Source organism: Cavia porcellus, unplaced genomic scaffold (assembly GCF_034190915.1).
Source record: "Cavia porcellus strain 051 isolate PalLab524CR breed Dunkin Hartley unplaced genomic scaffold, mCavPor4.1 scaffold_2, whole genome shotgun sequence".
Lineage (NCBI taxonomy): Eukaryota > Metazoa > Chordata > Mammalia > Rodentia > Caviidae > Cavia > Cavia porcellus.
In genome coordinates, this window is record NW_026947485.1 from 31278356 (window position 1) to 31305712 (window position 27357).

The following is a 27357-nucleotide window of genomic DNA, read 5'->3' on the forward strand; positions in this document are numbered from 1 at the left end:
CAAGCCCAATGACTAGTTGTCTTTTCAGCAAATGTGCTTTAATTTTCATTCTGCATGCCTGAAAATATCAGTATTTTAGAAACACTGGTCCCTGGGCTCCCTCCAGATCAGATCAGCAGGACCAGAGTTCCTACTGGCTGGGCTGGACATTGAATAGGGGGATCCATCATAGTTTTTTAAGTTTGTAGGTAGCTCTGATGAGCCTCAGCAAATTGGATTCCAGACCTCTACCACACAGATGCTGACTGAAGAAGCCCAGATGCTCAGACAAATGAGTGTACTTGGGACCACATGGATGCCCTGAAGGGCCTGATTCTACCCCTCTACTCTGAGGAGAGGCTATCTTGCTTCTTCCACTTACAGTTTGGAAGATAGACTTGTACCACCAAAGTGGATACCTTCTGTGTTGGACGAGGTGTATCAGGGCAGTTCCCTTCCCGTTCATCAGATGAGTGATTTAAGGGTACGCCATTAACCTAATCCTGTCTGCCTTGATTTCCCTGGTATCTGACTATGCAGGGTCCACCCTGCAGAATCCTGAGTATTTCCTTTTCTCCATCACCCCCAGATTCCAGTCATGACTCACCCTGTCCAAGCCCCTGTGATCACCTAACAGAAACAAGGATTCCAGGAATCCCAGCCATTTCCTTGATCAGAACAAAACAGGGAGCTCAGATAAAAAAGACCCAGCCTAACTTTGAGCTCCCTCAAGTTGGGCTCTATGATACCTGAGGAAACTCATCTTCAAGTTTTGCTTAACCGAGTTTACAGTACCTCAGATGGAGACAAATACTGGACATCTCCAATGATAGGATGACAATTTTATGTACTAATAATCTAAATATCCTTTATCTTCTTCAATATGGTAAATCCCAAGGTTACTTAGTAATTTCCTTTCTAGTACCAATGAGTCCACATTTTTGGCTGGTAAACACATCCTTTTGACTTGGAATTTCCCTCTATTTCCTCTCTTCTTTAACTTCCCAACTTGTGACTGGGTTAGCTCTTCATAGTACGGTATTTGCATTAATAACATAAGAGTAATCATAATCATAATGAAATAACAATTGTATACTTACTATTACCAGGCACAACTCAAAACGCAACATTACTGCTGCTGTTTCAAAATCATTGTCCAATAGCTCTTTTGATTCCTAATTTAAATACAGGAAACTAAAGCTGACCGATACTAGGAAATATGCCAAGGTCGCATGTGGCATAAGAGGTGGAGCCATTTTTACCCAAGCCCGCCTAACTCAAGAAACCATTCTTTTCAATTTTTATTTACCACACACTCCTGCATTCCGTGACTTCTTTTATTTTTCTCAGGATTTAATAGATGATGGTCAAGAGCGAAGATTTATGGGTTAGACACCTAGTTTTAAATTCCAATCCTGCCATTTCCAGTTGAGTAACTTGGGGTTAATTATTTACTTTCTGTCACTCTGTCCATTTATAAAATGAGGAAAATAATTCCTTCCTCCTGGGGGTCTTAGAAGACTACAATAAGAAAAAGTCAGTGCTTAGCATGTAGTCAATGTTCACTTAACAGCAGCCACTCTAGTTGCTGAATTTTTATTGGCCTCATTATACTTTTGATGCCAGACAGACTACCTGCTCATTTTTTCTGCTCTATCCCCACCATGCACCAATTTGGAGTTCTGGAGTTTATTATTCTGTGATTTGTGCACAATAGCAAGGAGGGAATCTCAGAATTAACAGGAAGATAAAAACTGATTTGAGACACAGCATCTCAAAAAATGACTCAGAGGATATTACAAGTGCAGCATCCTTCCTGAATCTCTATTTTTTCTACGTTTGGTTTTTTCAAAGGGTCATTTCTTTCCTGATGACAACATCAGCTGCTTCCCTGTGACAGACAGAACCTCAAATTTCTGCCAAGAGAAAGGGAGTCTCCTCCATTTTAGTAATGGGCGCTTTTCTTTCTGGCATGCTTTTATCCACTTCACACCACACTGGTTTTGCTCTTTAATTTATAGCTGGAAGCCCTGAAGCCCTGACTCCATATGTGGGCTTCTCAGTGAGGAGGTCTGGGAACCATCGGTCCCAGGTGCCACAAAGTGACACCTGTCTACGGCCCTGAAGCTGCACCTATCATTTCCAATGGAATAGCACGTGCTTAAAGACCTTTCCTGTTCTGATGGCCTCACATTCATCTTGGACCATGTAAGCATGCGTTTATGTCTATAGAACTGAATCCAAAAGAACACACTTTGCTCAGGTTTTCATTAATTAAAGAGGGACAATCACAGCACACTAAGCGACCAGTCACTGTTTAAAACAGGAAGGTTTCAGGCCTTATTCATGCAACAACAGGACAGCAGAACCCGAGACCCTTGCACTGACCCAATTTATGTTCCGAGGAGGCCATCCTCTACCTCTCACCTGCTTGGGGAAGGGGAAGAAAAAATCCTGCTTTTTCATTTTGTGTCTATCTCAGCTCTTCCTTTACCATTCGTCCTTGCTTTTACAAATCTGGATTATTCAAAAGTTAATGAGGAACTTACTGGTATATAAACAGGTAACAAAGAGGAGAAAGGAAGCAAGCAGGTGTCTGCGGCTGAGGTGGGGGTCGGGAGCACAGAATGAGAACAGGAGGGTCAGGCGGAGGCTGCGCTCAGCAGGTTCAAGCAGCATGACAAAAGCTGATTTCTGAAGGTTGTGCTTGCCTCTTGACACCCATTCTAACCTTCATGCCGCGTGGGTGCAGGGGACAACCCACACTCTCCATCTCAACTGACTGTTTCAGGTGCTTCTTTCCAGTGAAAGTATGAGCCATATTGGGGCCAGGCGCCAGAGGCACGGGTGTGTGGTCCAATAGTAATTCTGCAACTTATGCGCCTCTCCCAGTTGATAAATCAGAATCTCTGAGAGAAGTCGTAAGGAATCTTAAATATTACAAATGTGAGGATCACTGAGAAAGAACATGTTGAGAATCACCAATCTAAGTGATTCTCAAGTATTTATGTTTGGCAGAATAATAGCTTCCCAAAATCGCCCTGATTGGCAGAACCCATGACTCTGTTAGGGAAAAGGGAAGATAAAGTTGCCTGCCAGTCAACTGACCTTAAAAATAAAAATAATTCTGGGTTACCTCAGCATAATCACAAAGGTTGGTAAAAGCAGCAGATGGAGGCAGGAAACAAATCAGAGAAAGCTAAGTGACAAAAGGATGGAGATCACCAGAGCGATGCGATGTGAGAAGGACTCAGAGAGATGAGGGATTCAGCCTGGCCCTGCAAACTTCAGAAATGGAGGAAGGAATGAGCCAAGGCAAGCGGCATCTAGAAGCTGCAAGAGGCAGTGACATCTCCCTGGGAGCACTTCAGGAGGAACACAGTGCTGACCACACCTTCATCTGAGCCTCACTGAGACCTCTGTCTGACTTGAGACCTTAAAAAACTGTGAAATAATAAAATCTATGTTGTTTTAGGACATTAAGTTTGTGACAAGTTGTTATAGTAGCAAAGGAAACGAATGCAAAAAAATTAATAAATAACTACTCAGTGATGGTGATAGGTATGATAGAAAAATATGTGTGTAGATTAGTTTCTGAAAGACACAGAACTGCAAGAGACTTTAAAAAACAGAAAACAGAAGTTTATTCCATTTTATGGTTATTGTGTATAGTATAGGAATAAACATGAGAGTGCAGATGTCTCTCTGACATACTAATCTTAATTGAGGGGGGTTGTATATCCTGTACTGGGATTGCTGGATCATACGGTAGTCCTAATTTGAATTGTTTGAAGGCCCTCTATATGTTTTCCATAATGGCTGTATGAATTTGCATTCCCACCAACAGAAACAGAGTCAGTCTAAGTATCTACCAACGAATAAATGGATAAAGCAAGTGTGGTAAATATATACAGTGGAACACTATTCTGCCCAGAGTAGAAATGTCATTTCTGACAACATGACTGAAAATGGCAGACACTATATTAGTTGAAATAAGCCAGGCATAGAAGAATTAATACTATTATACAATTAATACTATGGGGTCTCACTCATATGAGGATTTTCAAAAATTGATCTCACGGAAGCTGAGGGTACAGTAGTTACCAGAAGGTGCAGAGGGTAGCCTACAGGAAGTGTTGGGGAAAGGTTAGTCAATTGGTATAAGTTATAGTTAGAAGAAGCTTTGGTGACCAGAGAGTTTGGTAATGTCTTGTATATTTCAAAAAGGCTACTAGAAAAGATTTTAAATGCTTTCACCACAAAGAAATATTTGAGGAAATAAATGCTTATCCTAATTGAACATTACAAAATAGATACAGATAAAACCTGGTACACCCAAAATATGTGCAATGCTTTACCCAATATATGCATTTATCAAAACATCCCATAAATATGCACAATATATATGTGTTGATTTTTAATAAGTAAATCCATATTTGTATTTCTAGATCGTTAGATAAGAAACTTCAGAGAGATTTTAGTAGCCGGGTTTTGGGAGTTAATGATGTGTGGAAGAAAAGAAATACACATAGATATTGAAGTCAAGAAACAAAGATGATTTTGAGAATAAAATTTTCTAGAAACTCACAGAAATTATCAAATTACGTTTGAACTCAAGAATACAACTGATGTCTAAAATAAGTATGGCCAAAATCAAGCAAACAAGCAAACAAATGAAAAAAAAAAGTTTTTTTAAAAAAAGCTCAGCTATGAGCATATTTTTAGACTAGGCTTAATTTAAATCAGGTCTCCTCAAGACAGTCCAGCTGGTTATTTTCTGTCTCTCTCTGGTGGTTCATTCTCCGCCTTCTGCATCTTGCTGTGTCCCCCTGGTAGAAGAGCTCTGGGGACAGACAGCACTATTGTACTCCGGACTCTGCTTTCCAGCCGGGGATACAAGGAGAGGCACAGGAGGCCAAAGAGCTCTCCCGTTTGGTGCGGACCTTAGCTCATCTTGCCCTGAGTGTTCTCCTTAAATTCCGAGCTGAAGGCCCCTGACTTTCCCCACTCAACACTAACACTGAAGAAGACATTAAAAACTCTCGGGTCTAGAGGTCATCATGAGACAGCAAAAATATACCTGGAATTCTGGATTTCTCATCTGCCCCACTGCCATCCCATCCCAAGCAGGCTGATTTGGAATGGACTGGTCATGTGGTTGAGAAAACAGAAATGAAAAGAGAAGAAAATATGGTCCAGCAGTACCAATAAAAATAAATTAACTAGAAAATTACCCTGGCTTTAGCAATTTACCCAATTATTATAGGTAACACTGCTATATATAAATATAAATATAAATATAAATATCACCCTCCTAGGGATAGTTTTCCTTTGTTTTTTCTGCCTTTTAAATCAAATCCACTTTGAAGAAGGAAAATAGGAAATTACTATGCATTATGTGTAGGGTAAAAATTTGTTTATGCATAGTAACACCTCTACCACTGTCTCCAACAGCATCCCAAAACTTAAAGTGTCCACTTTGAAGTGAACCATTTAAATAGTATTGACCAAAGTACAAAGACATGCCCCTTGGGTCTACAGGGACCTAGGAAGATGAACGACCCTGCAGTCCACAGACAGGGCAGCCATAGGAGGGAGCGCGAGGTGGATTCAGTTCACATGTGTGTTAACTGTCCATTTCAGTCCCATTCCTTTCCACTTCCTGGGGTAGGCGCCCCCTGTCCATCCTAATCCCTACTATTTTTAGAAAATAACAAAAAGATAGGAAGAAGACTGTGGCAGGAAGAAGGTGGTACTACTGACATGCCAAATAAGGCTGCGAGATATTTCAAAGTTGGATCCCTCCCAAAGTCCACAAACACTTGTTTCCTGCCCATAAACAGGAATACTACTCGGAGTTCTTGTACTTATTTTTAGGGGAAACGCGAATACATTCCCAATCCCAGTCCTGGAGCTGGAGTACCACCAGCTTCCCCGCGGGGCGCCCTCCTACCTGTGCCGGGAAGAACCAGAAGAACAGGTTGCTGTTCCAGGTCTCGTTCACCGTGATGTAGCCCGCGTAACTTTCCACGTCCAGTCCTCCAAAGGGGCTCACCGAACTCGCTTTTTTCCCTAGTGGAGAAAGATGAAATATATCCAAGGATTAGAGAACAGCGCCGTGTGAGCCACCTCAGTCTCAGAGAGACTGTTCCCAGGAACCAGACCCAGGCAAGAAGTGATCAAAAAAGCCCCAGAGGGTTTGGCATGAAAGGGTCTTAGCAGAGCCAATTTCTATCGCTTCTGGCCAAACCAGCATAGTCCATGTTAACAGTTCTAGCAGGGATGAGTGACACTTTTAAGTATTTTTGTTTTGTTTTGTTTCATTTCGTTTTGGGGGGGAGTGTGACTCAAAAATATTTTATGAACTGTTTAAAATTTTTAAAGATGAAAAGAAAAATCACCTATCACATTTCATGTAAACCACAGTGTTCACAGTGGGCCACGTAGGAAGGGGGAGGTAAAAGCCACCTGACCCAAAAGGCTCAAGAAAACGACAAATCTCAGCAGCTCTCAGACATGGGGAGGGCGGGGTTCTCTACAGTTTCATTTGGTAAGGCAGAGCCTGAGGCATATGGGGCTCGGGGCCGGCTGGAGGTGTTAGGGACAGGGGAGAGGCAAGCAGTGGAGCGATCTCAGCGATATTCAGGGGAAGCCACACATAGAGCCATTGCGGAACAGGAGAGCCTGACTTTATGGCAGAAAGGGGCAGAGACAGGAGAAGAGAAAGAGGGAAGGCTCAGACAGCTGAGGACACCTAGGTGTAGGCAACACAAACAGAAGTTAGCACTACGCTACGAGCTTTGCATTATGTGAGGGGAGCACAATTATTATCTCCATTTTATAGTTGAGAAATCTGAACTACAGAGAGGTTAAGCAACTTGCCCAAGGTCACACAGCTAGTGCAGGAGAACTGGCATTTACACCTATCATGTCTTCCCAAAAATAACACCTTATTGGAAAATACGCCCTGGCATGATTTTTTAGGATGCTCATAATGTAAGTCCCAGTTAAGAGCATCAGCCAGATGGGCTAATTTAGCAGATTCACTGCAACACATGACAGACACATTAAATTATAAAATGACATATTAATGTACAATTAAATATAAGTAAATATTACTGACATTAATTCTTAAATGGTAATATAAATTATAATTGGGTATTTGTAAATACCTAACAAGGTTCTTTCAGATGAGAAATAAACACCTATATAAACAGATGCACTCCCGAACTACTGCCCAGTGACCAGAGTACAGACACAGTGCACAAATAACAAGCACATTTGAGAATGAACAGACGTGGTTGTGTCTAAAATGAGTCTTCATAATTCAATACGCCATGTGTTGCAATAGCCGTACTGCAGACACTCATGTGAAGTAAAGAAACACTTTCTGAATTTTGGTGCTTTCTGTGGCTTTGTGTGGATCATCATTCTTCCCTGCCACCATTTTTGCTGCCACTCCTGTCTCTTAAGTCTTCAGTTAACACTTGATTTAATGGAAACTTGGTGAAGCCCAGCCTGCAAGAGGTTGTGACTTGGGTGATGAATCCAGGGGATAAAAATCACTGGCAGCTGCGTTGCCAGCGTACTACAGGCAGGCCACGTGGACAAGAACCGCTCACTTACAGAGGGCTCTGTTGCTGGATATGAGCAACTGGGGCCAATGTTTCTACAGGAAACGGAGTCACAGGAAATTCAAGTTGTAGTTTGGGGTTTGGAAAGCTTTGGAAAGCTTTCAGATATTCCAGAAGAAGATGACATGACCGTATTTGAATAATGTAGATTTTTGTACATGAATAAATGAATAAATGAATAAATGTAGATTGCTTATATGAAGAAATATAACTTATTGTACATGCAAAATAAGACATCCCTGAAAATAAGCCCTCTTGCATCTTTTGGAGCAAAAATTAATACCAGACCTGGTCTTGTTTTCGAGAAAACATGGCTTCAGTCGGGTTTGCTCCTTTCCACACCCTGTTACACAGTTTCTCAATTATATTAGTCAGCAGTTGTACGTAACAGGGAATGGGAGAACTAGTGAATTGGAAGGGCGTAGAAAGGGAACAGCAAGTAGGTGGGGGGGGGGGCAAAAGTAGGAGGAGAAGTCTGGGTGTCAGGAGTGGAGTCCTTTGCAAAAGACCTTCAGTGCCAGGCAGGTGCCAACAGGCTGTGGAACACCGTGTGTCAGCATCTGTCCCCAGCTCGGCCCTCAGCCACATCACCAACTGTATGAAGTCAGCTGGAGTGAGAGAATTTGCATCCCCGGAAATCAGTGTTACAGAACCTGGCCCTGACCTGAGAGCTGGTGGTTAAACTCCCACCAATACAGCATGACTCAGAGACCACAAGTTCCTCTTTCAAAATGGATGTGCCTCTCCAAAAGGGAACTCAGCCAGAACACAGTTCCTTTTTCTAAGCACAGTGTGGATCCCAGAGCTATCGCACAGGCGAATGATCTTACTGAGGAGCAGTCAGGCCCCCGTGCTTCAGTCTGTCATCTATGAAAGGTCAACACCTTCTGGGTGCTCAGGAATGCAGGAGTCCACACATGTACAACCTGCAGAGAGAAGCCACCTGGAGTAGGCACAGCTAGTGTCACCTGCTGATTACATGTGATATGTGCCTGAGGATCAGAAACAGGGAGTATGTGGGAGTAGAGGCCATGGTGGGGACAAAGGAAGGGACTCAATGGGCAGTTGCATTAGGGTCCTGCCAGGTCAGCATAAGAGAAGAGAATGGCTTCCAGGCTGGACAGACCTGGGTTTGTAAATCCCAACTAGGCCCCTAGTAAGTCTCTTTACCTCTGAGCGTCTTTCTTTTTGGACAAAATGAGGACACTGATTCCCTCCCTTTGGGTGCCCGGTGAGGATGGAATGGGAAAAATGCTTATAAACATGCTCAGTAGGGACTGGAGGTCTGTTCATATAAAATAGAGGTCTTTTCAGTGAGAGGCACAGCTATCATTAGCCGGGAGCCATCCCAAGTGAAGTCTAGAAGTCTGCAAGGTTTGCCTTTTTTGGGTCAGCCCAGTTCTGTGAGAAAAAGATGATTAATTCAAACTCTTAGCTCTTCCCATTCTCTGCCCAGTGAGACCTGTCCTTAGGACTGTCTGAAGGTCCCCACCAAAACTGCTGAAGTTTAATCCTCAGTGTGAGTTATTAAGAGTGGAAACTCAATCCCATTGTGGAGAGGACTTTGGGAGGTACTTTAGGTTAAGTGAGGAGGCCACTAAGGTGGAGCCCTAATCTAGGAAGACTGTGGCTCTGTAAAGGGAGGAAGAGGAAGCTGAGTTAGGATATCCTTTCTCATCAGGTGATAAAAAATGCTACACCAGGACACCAGAAAATCCCCACATCTTGCCAGATTCAGCTATGTAAGCTTGAAATTCCTAGCCTTCAGAACCGTGAGGTGAATAAACCTTTATTCTTTGGAAGTTATTTAGTCTGTGTTACTGATGATAGTAATAGCCAATGTACTAAGACATCTTCCCACCAGAAAAAGGGCAATAAGACAAAGGGAGGAGGATTTGAATACAAAAAAAGGAGGCTTTCATGGAATGTAGTTTTCCTGGTTCCTCTGAACACTTCCCTGCACTCTTTCTGCCAGCTGTCATTTCTTTTTGTCCCCTCCTTTATTCCTACTCTTGATTCGCACAGAGAAAGATCACCCGCCAGGGTCAGACAACCCTTACAATGCTTACAACACATCTTAAACAAAACCATTACTCTTCTGAAAGTCAAACAGGGATTTCCCCACCCATCCATCCCCCAAAAGAGAGAGGAGAAACTAAGATGGAAATGGGTAACATGTGAACTGAGCAGACAGCGGTAAACAGGAGTAGATTCAAGAAAGAAGACAGAGAAAAATGAGAAAGGTCAAAGTATAATGAGAAAAAGAGAAAATACGTAATAGAAAGGAGCTGGAGGGAATGGAATATGGCGAAAGATGATTGAATCAATCTGTCTCCCAGAGCAGCGCAGCGCAGGGTCCACTGGCCAGCTCTCAGACAATGCAGATGTTCACTCATCCCCGTCCCTGGGGTTGCCTTAATGGCTTCTCTGCTATCTTGTACTTAGTACATTTCCTCCCGCTCCATCAGAAGCTGGTAGAAAGCAGGGAATTTGTCTTAGGTGTCTTTGTATCCCTTGGGATTTGGCATGCTGATTCACACTAAAGACATTCCCAAAATACTTTTTAATGAATGAATGTTAATGAATGGGTGGGTGAACGAGTAAACAATGAACCAACAATAACAGCCACAGTGACTTTGCTTTCACATTAAGCTTATTTTTATAAAAGCCTTCTAAAGAATACAGGCCTTCTGGATACCTTAAGACATTGGAAAACCTTTTCTCTATGACAGTAGTCCATAAAGAGTGTTTTCTGTCCTGTTTCACATTTTAAATCCCCATTCACCAAATCACAATACAATAATTAAAAGTTCTTTAAACTAATATGATTTTTTTGGGGGGGTATTTTTGCAAGTCCTGTTCATGTTTCCAGCGTCTATTATTGGAATGTGGAAACAAACTGCATGATGTAGGACTTTTTATCTTTCTGGCACCATGACTCACCACACAAATGTTTAAAAACAGTTAAGAAAGGGAAGGTTTTCTTTGAAGTGATTTCACTTCCTCCGTGTTACTTACTGCTGCTACCAGGGTTTACAATATTAACACTTTCAAAAAGAATGGAGTGTGGACAAAGCATGTTACATTCATAACATTTGAATCATCATGGGTATAGACAAGATGTTACAGTCCATAAGTAATAATAAATTAGGACCCAATAGCAAACTATTCTTTAAAATTGGTAAAAATGCACTGTTTATAAATATGCTAACATTGCTTCTTACATTCATTTTGTGTCAGAAAGTAAAAGATTTATTCTAAGCTGCAGAGAGAGTAAACATGCAATTACAATTACATAAAACCAAGCCAGCTAATTGGAAATTTTAAAAACAATCCCTTGTCTTTTTGTGAGCTACTGTTTACTTTAAAAATGTTCCATTGTGATATTAAGACACGTTCCTAGGGCTTTGACAGACTTGATAAACAAAAGGGAGCTAGAGGAGTGAGCTGACCATCTGTCCAGAGCTTCCTGAACTTTCAGAAAAGCGGATGAATAAGATTATCCTTAATGATGTTGTCAGGATTGCATATGAATACCTAGATGTATCAGCTTTTGGATCAGCCACTTAAAATTCCATTCAAAGATTCAGGCTGTGTAACACAGCTTTAGAAAGCAACATTAACTAAGGATTTACTACCTGAAATACTCGCACTGGTTGGGTGACGATCTACCAGGCTTGGCACAAAAGGAAACCATATAAAAATACCTCCCTCCCCCAGACTTCATCTGCCACTCCCCATGCTTAATAGTGGAATGCTCTCCTGGGTGGGAAAAAGTGGGAAGAGGAGGAATGTGAACCACCTCTCAGGTGGGTTTGTCTACATTCTTTTCACTTGGTTCTGTCAAATGCATGACACAGACACCCCACGGTCACTTTCACTTAATGCCTTTGTTATGCTATTACTCTCATTCAGCAGGCAGAGACTTTTCTCTCTTTCTCAGATTTTACCTACAACCACATGTATTGAGCTAACCACACAGCAGAGTAGTCCACAATTCTGGTTCTGGAACTGGCAGGCATAAGTTATGATTCCAGCTCTGCCACTTCCTCGTTTTATATGTTTGGGCAAAAGACTTCATTTCTCTGTACCTCAGTATTCTCATCCACAAAATAGAAACAATATTTGGGGGCTGGAGATTTAGCTCAGCGGCATAGGCACCTGCCTTGCAAGCAGGCAGTCGTGAGTTCCATCCCTGGTACCGATAAAAAGGAAAAAGACAAAAAAAAAAAAAAAATTAAAAAGAAAAACAATATTTGTACCGTCTGTTATGGTTTGTATCTAGATGTCCCCACAAAGCCTCATGTAGTCATGGGGGCAGGCTTTTCAGAGGCAGCTGAATCTAGAGTCTGTGACTGGTTCATTGTCTAGAGCTGGGATTGGTGGTGTGAGTGCTGCACCTGCCCTGGGGTGGGGAGCCTGCATACAATATGAAGGAGCAAAAGAGTCTTCTCCCTTTAGGCCCTTTTTTGCTCTTCTTGTTTCTACTGTCTTCTACCACCATGAACTGTTGCTTTTCTGCCATTTCACCCTGTCTGGGAACCAGCTGACAATGGACTGAAACCTCCACAAACTGTGAGTTAAATAAACCTTTCCTCTCTTAATTTTGGGCATCAGGTATTTTGTTTCAGCAACAAGAGCAAAATAAGACAATATTCCTCATAAAGGTTGCTATGAGGATTAATTGAACTAATAGATGTATAATATAATACCTGGCCCATGGTAATGACTCAAATTTAAATTGCACATGTATTTATTGAGTGCTTATTTCATACTGGAATATTTATTCATATTGTGTTCGGTACCAGGGATATAATTATAAAATGTTATTATCTATTATTTTTACTATGAAAGCCATACAGTCCAAATGTACAGTGATTGTTTAAATTTCTTTAAAAATTTGTTACAGTAAAAGACACACTGGCATTAATCCTCCCTCAAACACTCTCTCTAGCTTTGAATGCTGTTGTTACTCCGTCATTCTTACCACTTCTGAAGTAAATATCTGTAGTTGCAGAGTCATGGGTGGCTTGATGACCTAAATCAATTTTAAAAATTTACCTTTCATGGACATTTTGACTTTAGGGAAGACACAGACCTGGTGAATAAGATAGATGAAGACACACTGTAATGTTTTTATTTGAAACTGCTACAAACATTTAGAATCCACTCAAGACACTGAGGAAGCCAGAAGAACACAACTTTGGACACTCACAAAAGAGAACATCCAGAATCACTTTAGAAGGTGGCAGGAATGATGAATAACTGTGTTCAAAGCAAAAGAGAGTACAGAGGGCGGAATAGGTAGTAATCTAAATGAAATTTTGTTTAGATATTTGCCACATTTTTTGTTCATCCACACCACATATTTCCCCTGGATTCCCCAACTGCTTTCTTCTCAAAATTTCCAGCATACCTAATGCAGTTATGATACTTTGGCACTTTAGGTTGCACTGCCTTATTTCTTAATTATTTTGTGTAAATGTTTCATTACTTCAGAAGACTATGAGCTTCTTCAGCAAATAAATAAATTATAGGCAAATCACAGAGCAGAAGTCTGAAGATTGAGTCCTATATAAACCTCTGCTACCCCATCTCTATTACTTGCATCCCCTTGGGCAAGTTCTTAAGAGATTTAAATCTTGATTTTCTCACCTGTAAAATGGTAGAGTTTCATAACCATGATTATTGAACTCCTTTTCAGTTCTAAAGTAAATGGTCTGTTCCAATCATTATTAATTAACATAAATGAATTCATTAGTATCTACTTATTATGGAATCAAAAATAAATGCACTGTGATCCATTTCATGTATGGGTGAATTTGCTGCCCAGTACTCTGGAAGGCTGAGGCAGAAGGATCCCAAGTTTGAACCCAGCTGGAGAAACTCAGCAAGACTTTGACTCAAAATTAAAAAAAAAAAAAAACCAAACCTAAAAAATAAAGACTGAGGATGTAGGTGTGTGCACAGTCCCTGGGTTCAGTCTCCAAGAAGGGAGGGAGGAAGGAAGAGAGAGAGACAGACAGACAAACAGACAGAGATAGAGACAGAAAGAGAGAAAAAGAGGGAGATGAAAAAGGAATGCACCCACACAATCAGCCAGCTATCTATTCACAACTTTCCCACATCAAGTAAAGATGAGTCCTTTTAAAAATGTACTACATACACTACCAAAGTTTTTTCACCTTTCCTTAGAAAGATAGTAAAACGTGGAGCTGACATATATTTCCAAAAAGATGTACAAGCAGGACTTGCATATGCCCTTTAGATACTATGATGTGAAAGATCTGAAATGCCTTGATTTGAAAGAAAACAGAAATGATGACATCCTATTCCTGTATACACTTTTCAAAGAAACTTTGCTCTATTTTAAACTTCGCTACAGTATTTGGATCTTTGATCTCTCGAATGATCATTTCCCTCAAACTGCCAGTTCCATGCATTCTCATCCCCTCTGCCAACCTCCCAGCGGCCTGGACACAAATTCTGCCTTCTCACCTGTGACTCAGGACAAACCTTGGGCTCCTGAGCAAATGCTAATGCCTCCGGTCTCCCTCCTGCTTAAACACAGTCTCAACAGTGGCTCCCTCCCCCATCATTTCTATCAGGAACACCTTACTCCTCTTAAAGACCCTCATTAACCCCACTGTTTTTCTGTCCACCACCTCAATCTTCTGCTGATCTCTACAAATGTCATTTATCCACACAGTGACTTACCTAAGCACTGAATGTCATTAAACACAGATGGGGCTCACACATTTTAGACCCTAACAACACCAAATGACACTTTCTTTTCCTTTTAACAATAGTAATAGGAAAATCCACACTCTAAAAACAAATTTGCTTAAATGCTAGCAAACACTAATATTTGGAAAGTAATTTACAAAGAACTTTCACCCACTTTCTCTTTTCAGAATCTCTTAACACTGTGCAAGTTGGGTAAGTTATTAAATCTCCACCTTACTAATGAGAAAGCAGGGCAAGCTGTGTGGGCGACTTGTCAGGTGAAGGGGCATAGCAAAGTGGATGTGGTGACCCCATTTGCATGCGAAGCCTGCGTCTACTGCAGCCTTTGCCAAGTCCTTCAAGCTACTGCTTTAGTACAAAGAAGTCCCCCTTGCTTTGCTGAGATGCGTAAATGAGTTCACACAGAATGCTTGACTGACATGTAGGCAGTTTCCAGTTTCACAGGAACCTTGTCAAGCACCCACTGGTGACAGGCACTCACTAGTTTTATAAGTAGATGCTGAAACTTTACCATATAAATGATCTTCAAACCCTAATTCTCATTTTAGCTCAGTACTCAGATAATATATTATGGAAGACCACGTGGACAATTCTCCTTGAAAGAAGAAAATTTGGCCCTATTTCTATGTATTGATAAGTACAGAGCTGGCTAGGATATTTCTTCATTCCTTCAATTGGTTTTAAACAATGCAAATAGGTCTAGACCAGGCGCTGATGTGTAGTCTTTAAAGCAATTGGACAGGTCAGTGATGCCCCACCTATAGCTCCCAAGTAGCATGTGTGAGCTAGGCCAAGTGACACCACGCAGTTGTTGTCAGCTGAGACTGAGGCTCTAGAAAGAATCTATGACATCTCAGGGTATGAAGATTACATGTCAAAGTAGTAGCACCCACCTACCCTTAAACACTAAACATGAGATACTTTACCTGTGATATGCAGGTTACTCTTCCTCTCTCTCTCTCTCCCTCTCTCTCTCTCTTTCTGTATACTTCCAAGGCCCCATCAAGCTTCCTACCTAGTTCAGCTCACAGCACTCACATACTTCCCGCCTTTCTCTCAATCACCCATCCTTGAGCCACTCCCCTCTTCACGAATTAATAAAATCCAGGTTTGGCTCTGGATTAAGGCCTTTGCTTCCATTATCCATGGATCTAGCTGGAGATAGGACCCCCTAGTCTCCCCACAATTACAAATATGTCTTAGTGTCTTTATCCTTGCCATGGATTGCACTGGAAGTGGTAGACTAGAATTACTCACTTGGGCGCTGGCGATTTAGCTCAGCAGCATAAGCGCCTGCCTTGCAAGCAGGCAGTCGTGAGTTCGATCCCTGGTACCGATAAAAACGAAAAAGACCAAAAAAAAAAAAAAAAAAAAAAAAAGAATTACTCCCGTAACTTTGCCCTGGAATTACAAACGTGAGCTCCTCTGGACTTCAATGAGGTCCAGGAGGGCTTACAATATATGACATCAAATCATTAATATTTGATATAAAAATCAAGTAAATATATTAGAATATACTTTGCATCTTGTAAGAGAACAGATTAGAAAATATTCCAAACGTTGCTCTGAATTGAACTCACCTTCCTCGATCTTCCCAGCTTCTATGTAAGGGGTAACAAACACTGGCTGTCCCGTATCTCCTTTAGGTGGCATGGAAACCTGGGCATTCCGGTATATGGACTGAAACAGCCCATCACAGGGGCTGAATGTCATCAGGACCATGAAAACGATCACCTTCCACATGGCACCAACCTTTCCTTCTGAGTCTAGGATGAAAAACAGTAGCATTTCACAAATGAAGCCAAAAACAGTATTTTCCCAGCCCTTCTACATATAAGAAATCCATTTATTCCCTTAAAAATTTTTTTCATGGACTGAAAAGTGCCTTTGCTAAGCACGTTAAATATGACCATGAATGAGAGAGAGTCAAACCCTGCTCATCCTGATGTTACCAAAGAGGGATTCTTTTAGGTATTTATAATATAACTAGAAAACAATTTATATATATATATATATATATATATATATATATATGTTTTTTTTTTAGTAAAGTAAATTCAGTGGAGGGGTAGATAAAACTTCAAGACAATAAGGAGTTTATGACAGATGATCAAATGAGTATAGAGAGTGTTCTGCCTCTATAGAAGGGGACAGAATTCAGAGCTATTTTAGGTGATGTCCTTATGAAAGGTAGCAGAACTCAGTAAAGGAATTACTTGTGCGTGGGATAACAACTTGAGCAAGGGTGGGAAGACCTCAGCAATCCACAAGCACTTTGCAGAGTAATTTAAAACGAGCAATGGAGACTGGTTGTGTCCTCCATTTCTTACAGATCATCAGGTTTTGAACAAAGAAGGAAGAAAAGAGAGAGGGTTCTCCAAATATTTTCAAGTGCCTCCACCATTGTTTATCTATAGGCAAACTCAAGAAATAAGGCCCCAAAATATATTGGCAACTAAGTTTTCCAAGATTCTTCAAATCAGATATTTGCTGAGAGTATTTTTCAGGGCTGATCATCACACTGGCTTAAAATAGCATGGTGAGTTACCTAAACTTTTGTACGTAAATGTATGTCATATTTACAATGGGCTTTTCTACATATTTTTACCTGATTTAAATATCCTAATAAATCCACCAGGAAAGTGAGAGTTCTAATCATCAACTTTAGTTTAGAAAAATGACCCAAGTGAGTTTCTCTGGCAAGGATGTCAAAGAGGATGAATCCAGTTAAGGCCAGTACTCTCCATCAATTATTTATCTTGATTATTCAGGGATTTTTTTTTTACATTCTCTCAAATTTTCCACTTGATGCAGGTGTCTCTCTCAACTCTACCCAGTCCTGACCCTGTTGAGTCCATGAAGATCACACCAGTGCCATGTCACCATTTTATACTACTGCTTGCTTTCTGAGCATGGTCCAAGTTCTTGGTGCTAAATTCTAAATAAAATACATTAACTAAGCACTCTATTCACTCAGGTTTCTGGATGCAAAAAGAGATATACCATTACGCAAATAAAATGCTTGCTTCTGATTGTTCAATGCTTTAAAATGCCAAGCCAGTAAAACATTTTAAAAAATACAAAATGTGTAAAACCCTATTAACCACATGCTTATCACAAACCAATTTGACATAATCTGAAAATATTGGTTGTAGTGAATTTAAAAAGCTCTTCAGCAACATTTCCCCATCAGGACAAAAGCACATACTCATAACTTGATTGATTATATGACTCTCATTGTCTCTCTTAATAAGCCCAAAGAAATATAATACAGAGCTAAAAAATAATGCTTTTGCCTATTACCGAATGAATTTAGAAACTGAAATTAAGTTTCCAAGAAGCCCAAGGGTAATGGCCACTATGGCAATATAAAAACATTTTTTTAAAATTATGTTACATTGATGTTTAAATACTATAGCTACTTTCAAAGAATGCCTGAAATCAACAATCCTACTATCTGATTCAGAAAAAAAAAATGTGATATTAAAAAATAATGGAAGAAGCTCTTCCAGTAAAAGAGGTCCTTCTCCCCCTGCCCCAGGGGTGGGGGGTGCAGAAACAAGAAACCAATCCTGCCATCTATTCTCAGGCTTCCACTGCAAACCTCCAGTGCCCTTTAGTGGAAACCATTAATATTTAAATAACTATGGTAGTCACAGCACTTCCCCTCTACAGCAGAAGTTGACTCAGAGATGTTAAAGAATGACAGAGGTAAAACTATTCTTGTTTTAATTGACATAAATCTAATACATAAATGTTAGAGTTGGGTCAGTTTAGTAGATCTCATTAACATTTAATCAATTCCAGTTGGAGTCAGGGTTTCACATGTAGGTGAATTAAGGCAACAACATAATTCATTTCATAGTTCTCATTTAACAATCAGAGTCCCTCAACCGTGCTTAGCTGTCATCTCTCCTCATGAGAATGAAAGCTAATATGAATGGAGGAATAGAGTTTTAAACACTCTTCTCAAATTATTTTGCTTCCTTTAAATTAGCCTGAAATTTTTTTAGTTGTTAAATACTTATTAAGCACTTCCTAAACTAATAAACCCTATACTACATAGAGTCTATCTCCCTTAGAAAGTGGGAAAAAAATGTCTATTAACCAAATACTTCATTGTATCTATTCTAACCTAAAAACACTAGTAGTATTTGCAATTCAAATATATCATACTGAAGAATTCAGGCAAAATGTTTCTCTTAATAAATGTTTAAAAGCAATAAAATCTTAGTGAAATCAAATAATAGTGCCAGAATCAAACTAAAGTTCAAAAGTGCATTATGTGTTAAAATTATCTTACAAAATCTTAACTATCACAGTTAGAAACTATATGTTCAATGTACAATTTTAAAATACTTAATTAACAGAGCTACTTGTCTCACGGTTCCTTGGAATAATAAACAACACTTTCAACCTCCAACAACATCAATTACTACACACCAAATGATGAAATTAACAACAGTAAATACAATGACTCTATTGAGAATATTTTGGAAAATAGACAAAGAAAAGCAGAATACTAGGTTGGCTATGTGGTATTTTCTCCTTATTTAATACTTCTTAAGAATTTCTAAGTTTTTCATAGTAATTAATTTTATAATCAGAAAAAGTAAATTTTATAATTATTTTGGCTTTTTCGTAAACTAAATGAAGCAATTAATAGAAATGGCCAAAAAGTGCTTGTTCCTTCTTCCTTATCACTACCTGGTTATGATCTCTTGTGTTTCCTAGGAATAAGGCTCTTCTAGAATGTGTCATTCTTTTCTTAACATTCTGTGAACACATCCTGACCTTCTAAAGCCTCAAGACCTCAGACCTTCAAAGTATGTTTATCTTTGGTAACTAGGAGGCTCTACATAAAGGTGAGCTGCTGTTATACTAAAAATTTTGATTATATATTTCCATTTAATTCTACCCAGAGTCCATAACAAGTATGCAGATAATTGGTACAAAGCAAATATTTGTTTTATTGATGGATCTAAACCATGAGACATGCTATTTTAGACAAGCACGATATATTAAACGTTCATGTGGACCAATTTCTCCATCTGACAGATTGAAAAACTGAAGCCAGAGGAGTAATTGACTTGATCAAGACTGAACCATTGGTGAGTGGTAGGGCCAAGGCTCAAAGCCAGCATTTAGTCATAGCTCTAAATCCAAATTGCTTTCCATTGTCCCATCTTTGATTATTCAAACACAGACTTATTGCCTCAACAGATAATAGCAGCCTGTAATGATCTTCTTTCACAGCTTGTTGGGCAATGCAATAAACAAACAAAAATATAGATAAGTAAATCTTTCCAAGGAAATTTGGATTTTAGAAACAGAACTATCAATTTTGGCTCTGTCGCTGCAACCTATCAGTGGACCCTTGCAAGACAACTGTCTGTGTATCCTTACTGGTGCAGAACCAGGCCAAGAGAGCTGGCGGCCAAATTTCCAGCAATGCTGAGAGCCAGTTATTCAACACAGCCATTGTTAAAAATTAAAATCTAAAGATTTACAGTGGAATGAGTTATATTCTAAAGCATAGGCTTTAAAAAATACTCAAAGCTCATTATTTCCTAATAATTTTAGTACAATTTACTAATTATCTGAGACTCACTTTTTTAAAACATTAATTTGGTTGGTCTGATTTGCATTGATCTGATTTACTGTGTACATCTTTTTCCAATTGAACATGACAATAATCATGTTCCTAGTTTGGCATCAGCTATGACAGCAATATTTATACTATGGAAATCATTAACCATCTCAAATCAGGTCTCTTTCTCTCAGAAAGCCAGCTGTTGAACACTTATCTGCCTGTACTGGTCTCCTGCTCTTTATTTATAAAATGAACTGGACACTACTTGCTGTCAGCTCACACTCCAATCCCAACTGACATGACCAGTAAAAGGGACAGGAGAGGAAACTCCTGTCCAAGTGTTCTCTGTGCGTGGCAGCAACATACTAGGAACAGAAACAAAACACCAGGGGACGGCATGTGTTTTACCAGTGGGAAAAAGATCAGAAATTCCAAAATAAGGGAAAAAAATCAAAAAACCAACATTTAAGCTAGTTTCCTATTTTCCCTTTTACTTTCCACTTCTCTATTTTGGACTACAGATTATTCAACAAAAGGAACATCAACACTACATGTAATAAACACATTAGCTGCAAGTAAAAAAGTTATTTAGCACTCCCTTAAGTAATTCCAACATGGCAACAGTAACTAAAAAATAAATAAATAAATGCACCGACTAACAACAACATATACTTCCATGAATTCTCTACTAAAAAGTATAAGGAAGTTGTTCTGCTTTTTGAAAAACATTCAGTTACCACTCAAGATTATTCAAGCATATCCAAAGCATTTGAATTCTGTAATAAGGGCTATTGTGCAATCCTTAATTAAATACCAACCTAAATCCCTAATCTAGCTGTTCGCTAAAGATTTCCATGAAAGCAAATGAGTTAAAGAACATCTTTGAGGGATTCACTGTTTTACTTTAAGACATCATTTAAATTTCGAAAATTGATATTTGAAACATTCTTTCCCCAGACAGGACATGTATATGACACCCAAGGTTAAGGGCAACCTGTCACTGAAGTGACACTGATGCTTACACTCCTATCTCCTGTCCACAGCTCGCTGCTCTGGCATGAGACCCGGTGTCTAATCTCTCTAATGAATTAGCCGTCACTCTCTCTGCCAGCATATCCTTGGGCTTGCAGGAAACAGAGGCAGACTCACGTGCTGACAGAGAATGAGAAGAACCAGGAAAAAAAGAAAATAATATAATCTGACACTACAGTAATGAGCTTTGCCTTGAAATCGTACTCCACCCAGAGGAAAATTGGAGTTGGGGTAGGAAATAAAAGTAGGCATGACATGTTCCAAAATGTTAATCCCAGTTTTGAAATACAAAGGTCATGCTCATGATGAAAAACATCATTGCAATGATAGTATCGGTAAATAGGTACCAATTTCCAACATTTCCTATTCCTGTGCTAATTGCTTTGTATTTTTTACTTCTAACACTCATCAGGTAGGTTGCAATTATCCCATTTGGTAAATGAGAAACTGATGCTCAGAGGATTTACGTGACTTGCCCAGATCCACACAGATAGATACTATCCACACAGATAGATAGTAAGTGGTGGAACAAAGAACTATGCCATCAGGACTCAGGACGTGCCATCTGAAAATATGACTCTGGACATACTGAATGGTACTGTAATTGATTAAAACTGAAGCAGGAGAGTCTCTCTCTCTCTCTCTCTCTCTCTCTCTCTCTCTTTCTCTCTGTCCCTCCCTCTCTCTCTCCTTGTCTCTGTCTCTCTGTCCCCCTCTCTCTCCTCTCTCTCATTCTTTCTGACCTTCCATATCTTTCTCCCCTGAGAACTGGCTGAAAAAGAATGCTGTCTTATGTTTTACCTTCCCTGAAAATAGGTCACAAAACCACAGGGATGCTGTCCTGATCTGCACCCAAAGGGAAGGAATATCACTGGGAGAGGCCAAGAAGAATTTTAATAGGATTTGATGCCTTCCCCCACCAAATCACCATTAGATCCTACCCTTTTGTCTTTTAATCACACTTTTCAGGACTATCCATGAAAAAGTTTTCCCTGGTTCTCTGGCTCTTTGTATTCTGAAGGCTCCTGTGTCATTTATATGAAATAAATCTGTTGTGCTTTCTGCTTATTAGTCTTTTAAATAGGGGTCTTAGCCATGAATTTGTCAGAAAAAAAAAGGAAAAAAAATGGCTCTCCCTTAATTATAGAAGCTAATCCTAATCGGTTTCCAAAAACCATTCAATAGTCCCTATGTCAGCATATCTCAAAATGTGCTATGCAGTCCAGGGTTTGAAAATACATACTATTTACCTACAGAATTAAATTACTCAGAATTTCTAAGAAGTTATACTTAAAGTTGAAATTTTAGCTGAATATTTCACAAGCCAACAATATTTCACTAGAAAAGTCTTCTTTCATGCACAATCTTAATATTGCTTCTCTGTAACACATATTGTAACTTTTATTCATGCACCAAACAAGCTAGAGCAACTACCCTAGGCCCCAGTTGTGTGTCCTCAGAAAGGCATCTGGACAAAGGGCTGTCAGGAAATTATCTCTGAGTAGGTGAACTGGGAGTGAGAAGGAATCAGCCTAGAGGAAAACTGGAGTGAAATTTATCTGGAGGGCCAGTAAGCTTGCTGGTAGATGGAAGCACAGTGGGTGAGAAAGCGCGTAGCGCATTATGATATGGGAAGGATGCCTAAAGCCGGACCTTGTCCTAACAGTCTGTGTATGGAGTAACAGTGGGAGACCACTGAAAAGTTTTAAGCAAGGAACAAAACTGTCTCCTATACATTGTGGGATGATTCCTGTAGTTGCTATCTAGAAGAGAGAAAAAGGATGGAACCAAGCCACCAGTTAGGAGGCTGATATATTACCCAGGAGAAATGAAAGAGGCAGGGGCCAGGGAGCAGTAGTGGAGGTGATGAGAAACAGTTCTAACCAGCACCATGCTTGGGCAGCCGCTGGACTGGGAACAGCTAGACCCAAGCCTCTCCCTGTCCGTTAGTACCGTTCGTGGACTCGGGGGAAGAGAGAATAATGGCCATACCAGCAAAATCTGGGGACCAGTGCCACCTGCAAGCCACTGCAGGATTAGGAACAACCAGACCCCAGCCCCTTCTGGTGAGTGGGCTCACAAACAAGAAGTACCAACCCTCTACCCCTTCCCATAAGCAACTGGCTGATCCAGAGAAACACAGGCTGTGATGATAGCTGTCCAGGTGAAGGGCAATTGGATACCTGTGGTACTGGTGTTTCACTGACATTGCAGGTCTAGGGCCAGTGGTCTGATCATAGGTTCAGAGGCTATCAGTACACAGTGAGGCATCTAGCGGGGATCTCCTTCTGAGGGTTGTGGCCATTATGGATTCCCTATGTTCTTGTTTTGAGGTTCTATATCGTTTCCATTGTTTTGCTAGGTTGAGTTTTATTCTCTTTTGTTTTGTTTGATTATGCTACATTGGATAGCAGGGGGAGCTACTTCAAGGATAGCAAGATATATTATGGCAGTTTGGGATTTACTATCGGCTAGTTTTGAAATCCTTTATTGCATTCATTGTGTTATTTTTATTGTTTCTATTCTATTCTGTTCTGGTTTATTTCTACTATGCCCAAAGTTATCTGCAGCTATTTTGAAGACATCAAAAGGCAAATAGTAGCTATTATTGATTTCATAATGTTTTGAAGTCCTATATCTCTTACACTGGTTTGTTTTGATTGGTTTTATACTGTTTTACCCTCTTTAAAATAAAATTTAAAAATTTTTAAAAAGAAACAATTTTATTTTGAAATATTTGTTAAATAATATACAAGAAAGAAACAATGGCTGGGCTGGGGATTTAGCTCAGCGGCATAAGTACCTACCTTGCAAGCAGGCGGTCATGAGTTCGATCCCCGGTACCGATAAAAAATGAAAATGAAAAAGAAAAAATGTAACTAAAAAAAGAAACAATGACTGAGGAAAAGAAAGAAGAAGCAGTTCGTTTTCTGTTGCTTTAGCAAACTATCTGAGGCTGGGTAATTTATAAAGAAAAAAGTTTACTTGGTGGCCTTGAAGGATGAGAAGTCCAAGAGTACCTCACCATACCTGGCTGGCTTCCAGTAAAGGCCTTCTTGCTACATGATAGCATGGTGGGGAGACAAAGCATGCATGCTATTTTAGGTCTTTTCATTTTCTTATGGAAGTTTCGCCCTCATTACCATGTTTAATACTAATTTCTTCTCAAATACGTCACCTGAAAATTACAATTCATATAAATTTTGGGATTAAATTCTTCAGCTTTTAAAAGACACATTCAAGACTTCTGGGAGAACATGGCGGATAGATAGCAGCAGCTTAGGAGGCTCTCTGAGAAACCACACTTAAAATCCAGGAATGGTGCCGGGCAAGAAATCCTAAGCAAGGGGAGATATACTTTGCCGACCAGGAATGAACTAAATTAAGAGAAACCAACTGGAAATGCAATCCTGGTGATATAACGGAACAGATAAGGTCCATGGAAGCTGGACCCCACACCACTGGAAGCTGCGATTTGAATTTCCTGCAGCTGCTGCTGCATCCCAATCGGTGCGGCAAGGAGAGAGGCGTGAAAGCTCTGAGAGTGGGAAGTGGTGAATGGAGTTGAGAGCGGGACTGGCTGGGAGCCCTGCATCGTCCTGTGGTGCATGAGCAGATCGGGGACCCTTCCATTAGAGTAGGAGGCTTCAGCAAAGGACATACTGGGACCGGGCAGACTAGCTGGAACAGGTTGTTGCAGTGACTTCAGTCACATATTCCCCTCTCAAGTGGGATTGGTGGGCAGTGCCTGGCCTGCGTGATGCCACTGACTAACACCTAGTAGGCTAGCCCAAACCAGATCCCAGTGCCTGGAGGTGCACCCTAGCAGTGAAGCCTTCAGTAGGTTGATCTGGAGGGTCGGGCCCAGCATAGGCTTCCCAGGTCTCTGTCTTCCTAGTACACTGCAGTGGGCGGGAACAGCTAGCCAGCACAATTCAAACAAACTGTAACCAACAAAGAAAGAAACTGGGCCTCCTATATTCGCTTGTATAAAAGGAACAAAAAATATGGGAAGAGGGAGCAACAAGAAAGGGTCCTTGGCCTCCAATCCTGAGAAACATGCAATATCAGACACGGCACCAATAGACATAAAGCGCTATCTCCAGAGCCTCATAGTTGAGTTCAGGAATGACGTTATTAATGACCTGAAGCAAGATATAAGTAGAATAGTTAGAGAAATGTTAAATACCACCCAAGAAAAAACAGATGGTGGAATGGAAGAACAGAAAAAAAGGGGAGAATTGTTTGATGGAGAAAATAGAGAAAACATAAAATACATGAAGCAGGTTCAAAGAGATTACCAGGAAACTAAAAACTCTATTGAAAACTGGCATAACAGCTTGAAAGAAACTAAGGATAGAATATCTGAATTGGAGGGCAGATTTGTAATGTGGGAGCATGAAATGAAAAACTTCTTAAAAATAACAAAAAAACAAACAGCAACAATACAAAGGCTAGATGATGATAAGAGGATCTATAACTTAAGAATTAAGAACATAAAAGAAGAAGTAGGCACACAAACAAATGGACTACAAAAGCTATTCACAGAAATAATCCACGAGAATTTCCCTAATTCAGCAAATGGTAAAGATACTAGGATGTATGAGGCATACAGGACCCCAGCCACCTACAACCCAAAGAGAGCTATACCCTATAACCTTTATGTTATAAAGGTTATAACTGCATATACCCAGACATATAATAATCAAAATTCCAGAAATCCAATATAAGAACAGAATATTAAAAGACAAGAAACAGATTACTTACAAGGGAACACCCATCAGAATTACAGCAGACTTCTCGGCAAAAACCATCAAATCACGAAGAGTGTGGGGGGAAATAATTCAAGCTTTAAAAGATAATAACCTCCAGCCAAGATTGATATATCCTGCACAACTGTCCCTAGAAATTGATGGAAAAACAAGGTGCTTCCAGGATAAAGAGGAACTAGGGGAATTTGCAACCACCAATTCAACTCCACAGAGAATACTGCAGGATATTCTAAAAAAGGAAAATACCAAGATTCCAGAAATAGTGGCAGTGAGACCACAATGAATGGAGCAGAAAGCGAAATGAAGAAGACAAACTGACAACAAATGACAGAAAAAGAGCTCAACAGAAATGAGGCAGAGAAGATTGGATGGTAGGAACAGCTATTTTGGAGAAAACAAGACATCATAATAGCTAGTGCTGATTTAGTATCATTTTATTTTGAAGTCCCATCAAACTTGTAGTCTTCTGTCTCCATCAGTCTTAAAAGGTTGTATCTTATTGGATTCTATTATATATGATAATATAAGTAAAAACTTTTATAGACAAAGAGATTATATAGAAACCATTGTTTATTTTCTGTTAATTGGTTCTAAATACCCTGTAATAATGTCATTCTCTTGAATGGTTTTATAGTGTCTTGATATGTTTAGTACTACAGTATACGAAGTTATACTCAAAGATTTCAAGGAAAGAGACATTATGGTAACTATTTTTATGTCAGGATATCTTGTGGTGAAACACTATTTTGCTTAAATGGTTATGTTTTGACCTGCGCTGTTCTGTTGTTATGCCCTCTTTTATCTTACCCCTCTTTTTTTAAAAATTATTTACTTTTTTCTTCTTATCTTTTTAATTAAGGGAAAAATAAATAAATAATAGGATACATCATAGTAACCTATTTTGATTTCCTATTAACTTGATTTGAAATCCTGTATTGCCCTCACCATCTTGTTTTGACTGATTTTCCCCTGTTCTGCTTTGCTTGATAGTACCAAGTTCAAAAGTATAGGCAAAACTGTGAAGACAATAAGATTCATTATGACACCTATTCCGGTTGACTATTACCTTCTTTTAAAGTCCTGTAATGTCTCCAATGCTTTGGTTTCATTCTTTACTGTTTTGTTCAATTTTATTATAACTGGCAATTCTTCTTAAAATAGCAAGAGGCAGTATGGTAACTATTGTTGATCACTTTGTATTTTGTTTTTACATTATCTATTATGTCCATCCTTTTGATTTGACTGACTCTGTTCTGATATGTCACATTTGGTTTTACTCTTTTCAGAAAAAAGTTATAAGAACTGTGGGAGTAATAAAACCCAAAATGTGTAATTGTCACTGTACAAAAGAAAAGAAAAGAAAGTGCTCTAAAGGTTATAACTGCATATATGTTTAAGTAATATGGTTAAGATTGGTAACCATATTACTGAGTTTTGTTTGATCATTGAACAAAACTGTTTGCACTCTCACTGTTTGAAAGTCCACCTTATATGCTTCAATTTTATAACTTGAACAACTATTTCTAAGATGAGAATATATAATTTATTAACTAGTGATTTTTTACTGTTTATTTTTTAAATTTTGTATTACTTGTACCCC

At 39.6% G+C, this 27357-nt stretch overlaps 1 protein-coding gene across 3 annotated transcripts in view; it reads right to left on the bottom strand.

Moving 5' to 3' along the window:
• The window catches only part of Cpvl (carboxypeptidase vitellogenic like), a 123718-nt gene that overhangs the window by 85772 nt on the left and 10589 nt on the right, over positions 1-27357 (bottom strand). For 2 of the 3 annotated variants that reach the window (XM_013150475.3, XM_013150474.3), the window contains exons 2-3: positions 15941-16126; positions 5933-6051 (exon numbers count right to left, since the gene is read on the bottom strand). In XM_013150475.3, coding sequence (XP_013005929.1) covers positions 5933-6051; positions 15941-16103 — 282 coding nt within the window. In that variant the 5' untranslated portion in view covers positions 16104-16126. Of the gene's footprint in view, positions 1-5932; positions 6052-15940; positions 16127-19067; positions 19120-27357 lie in introns of those variants that run through there. The other variant, XM_063239985.1, reaches the window with a different exon arrangement.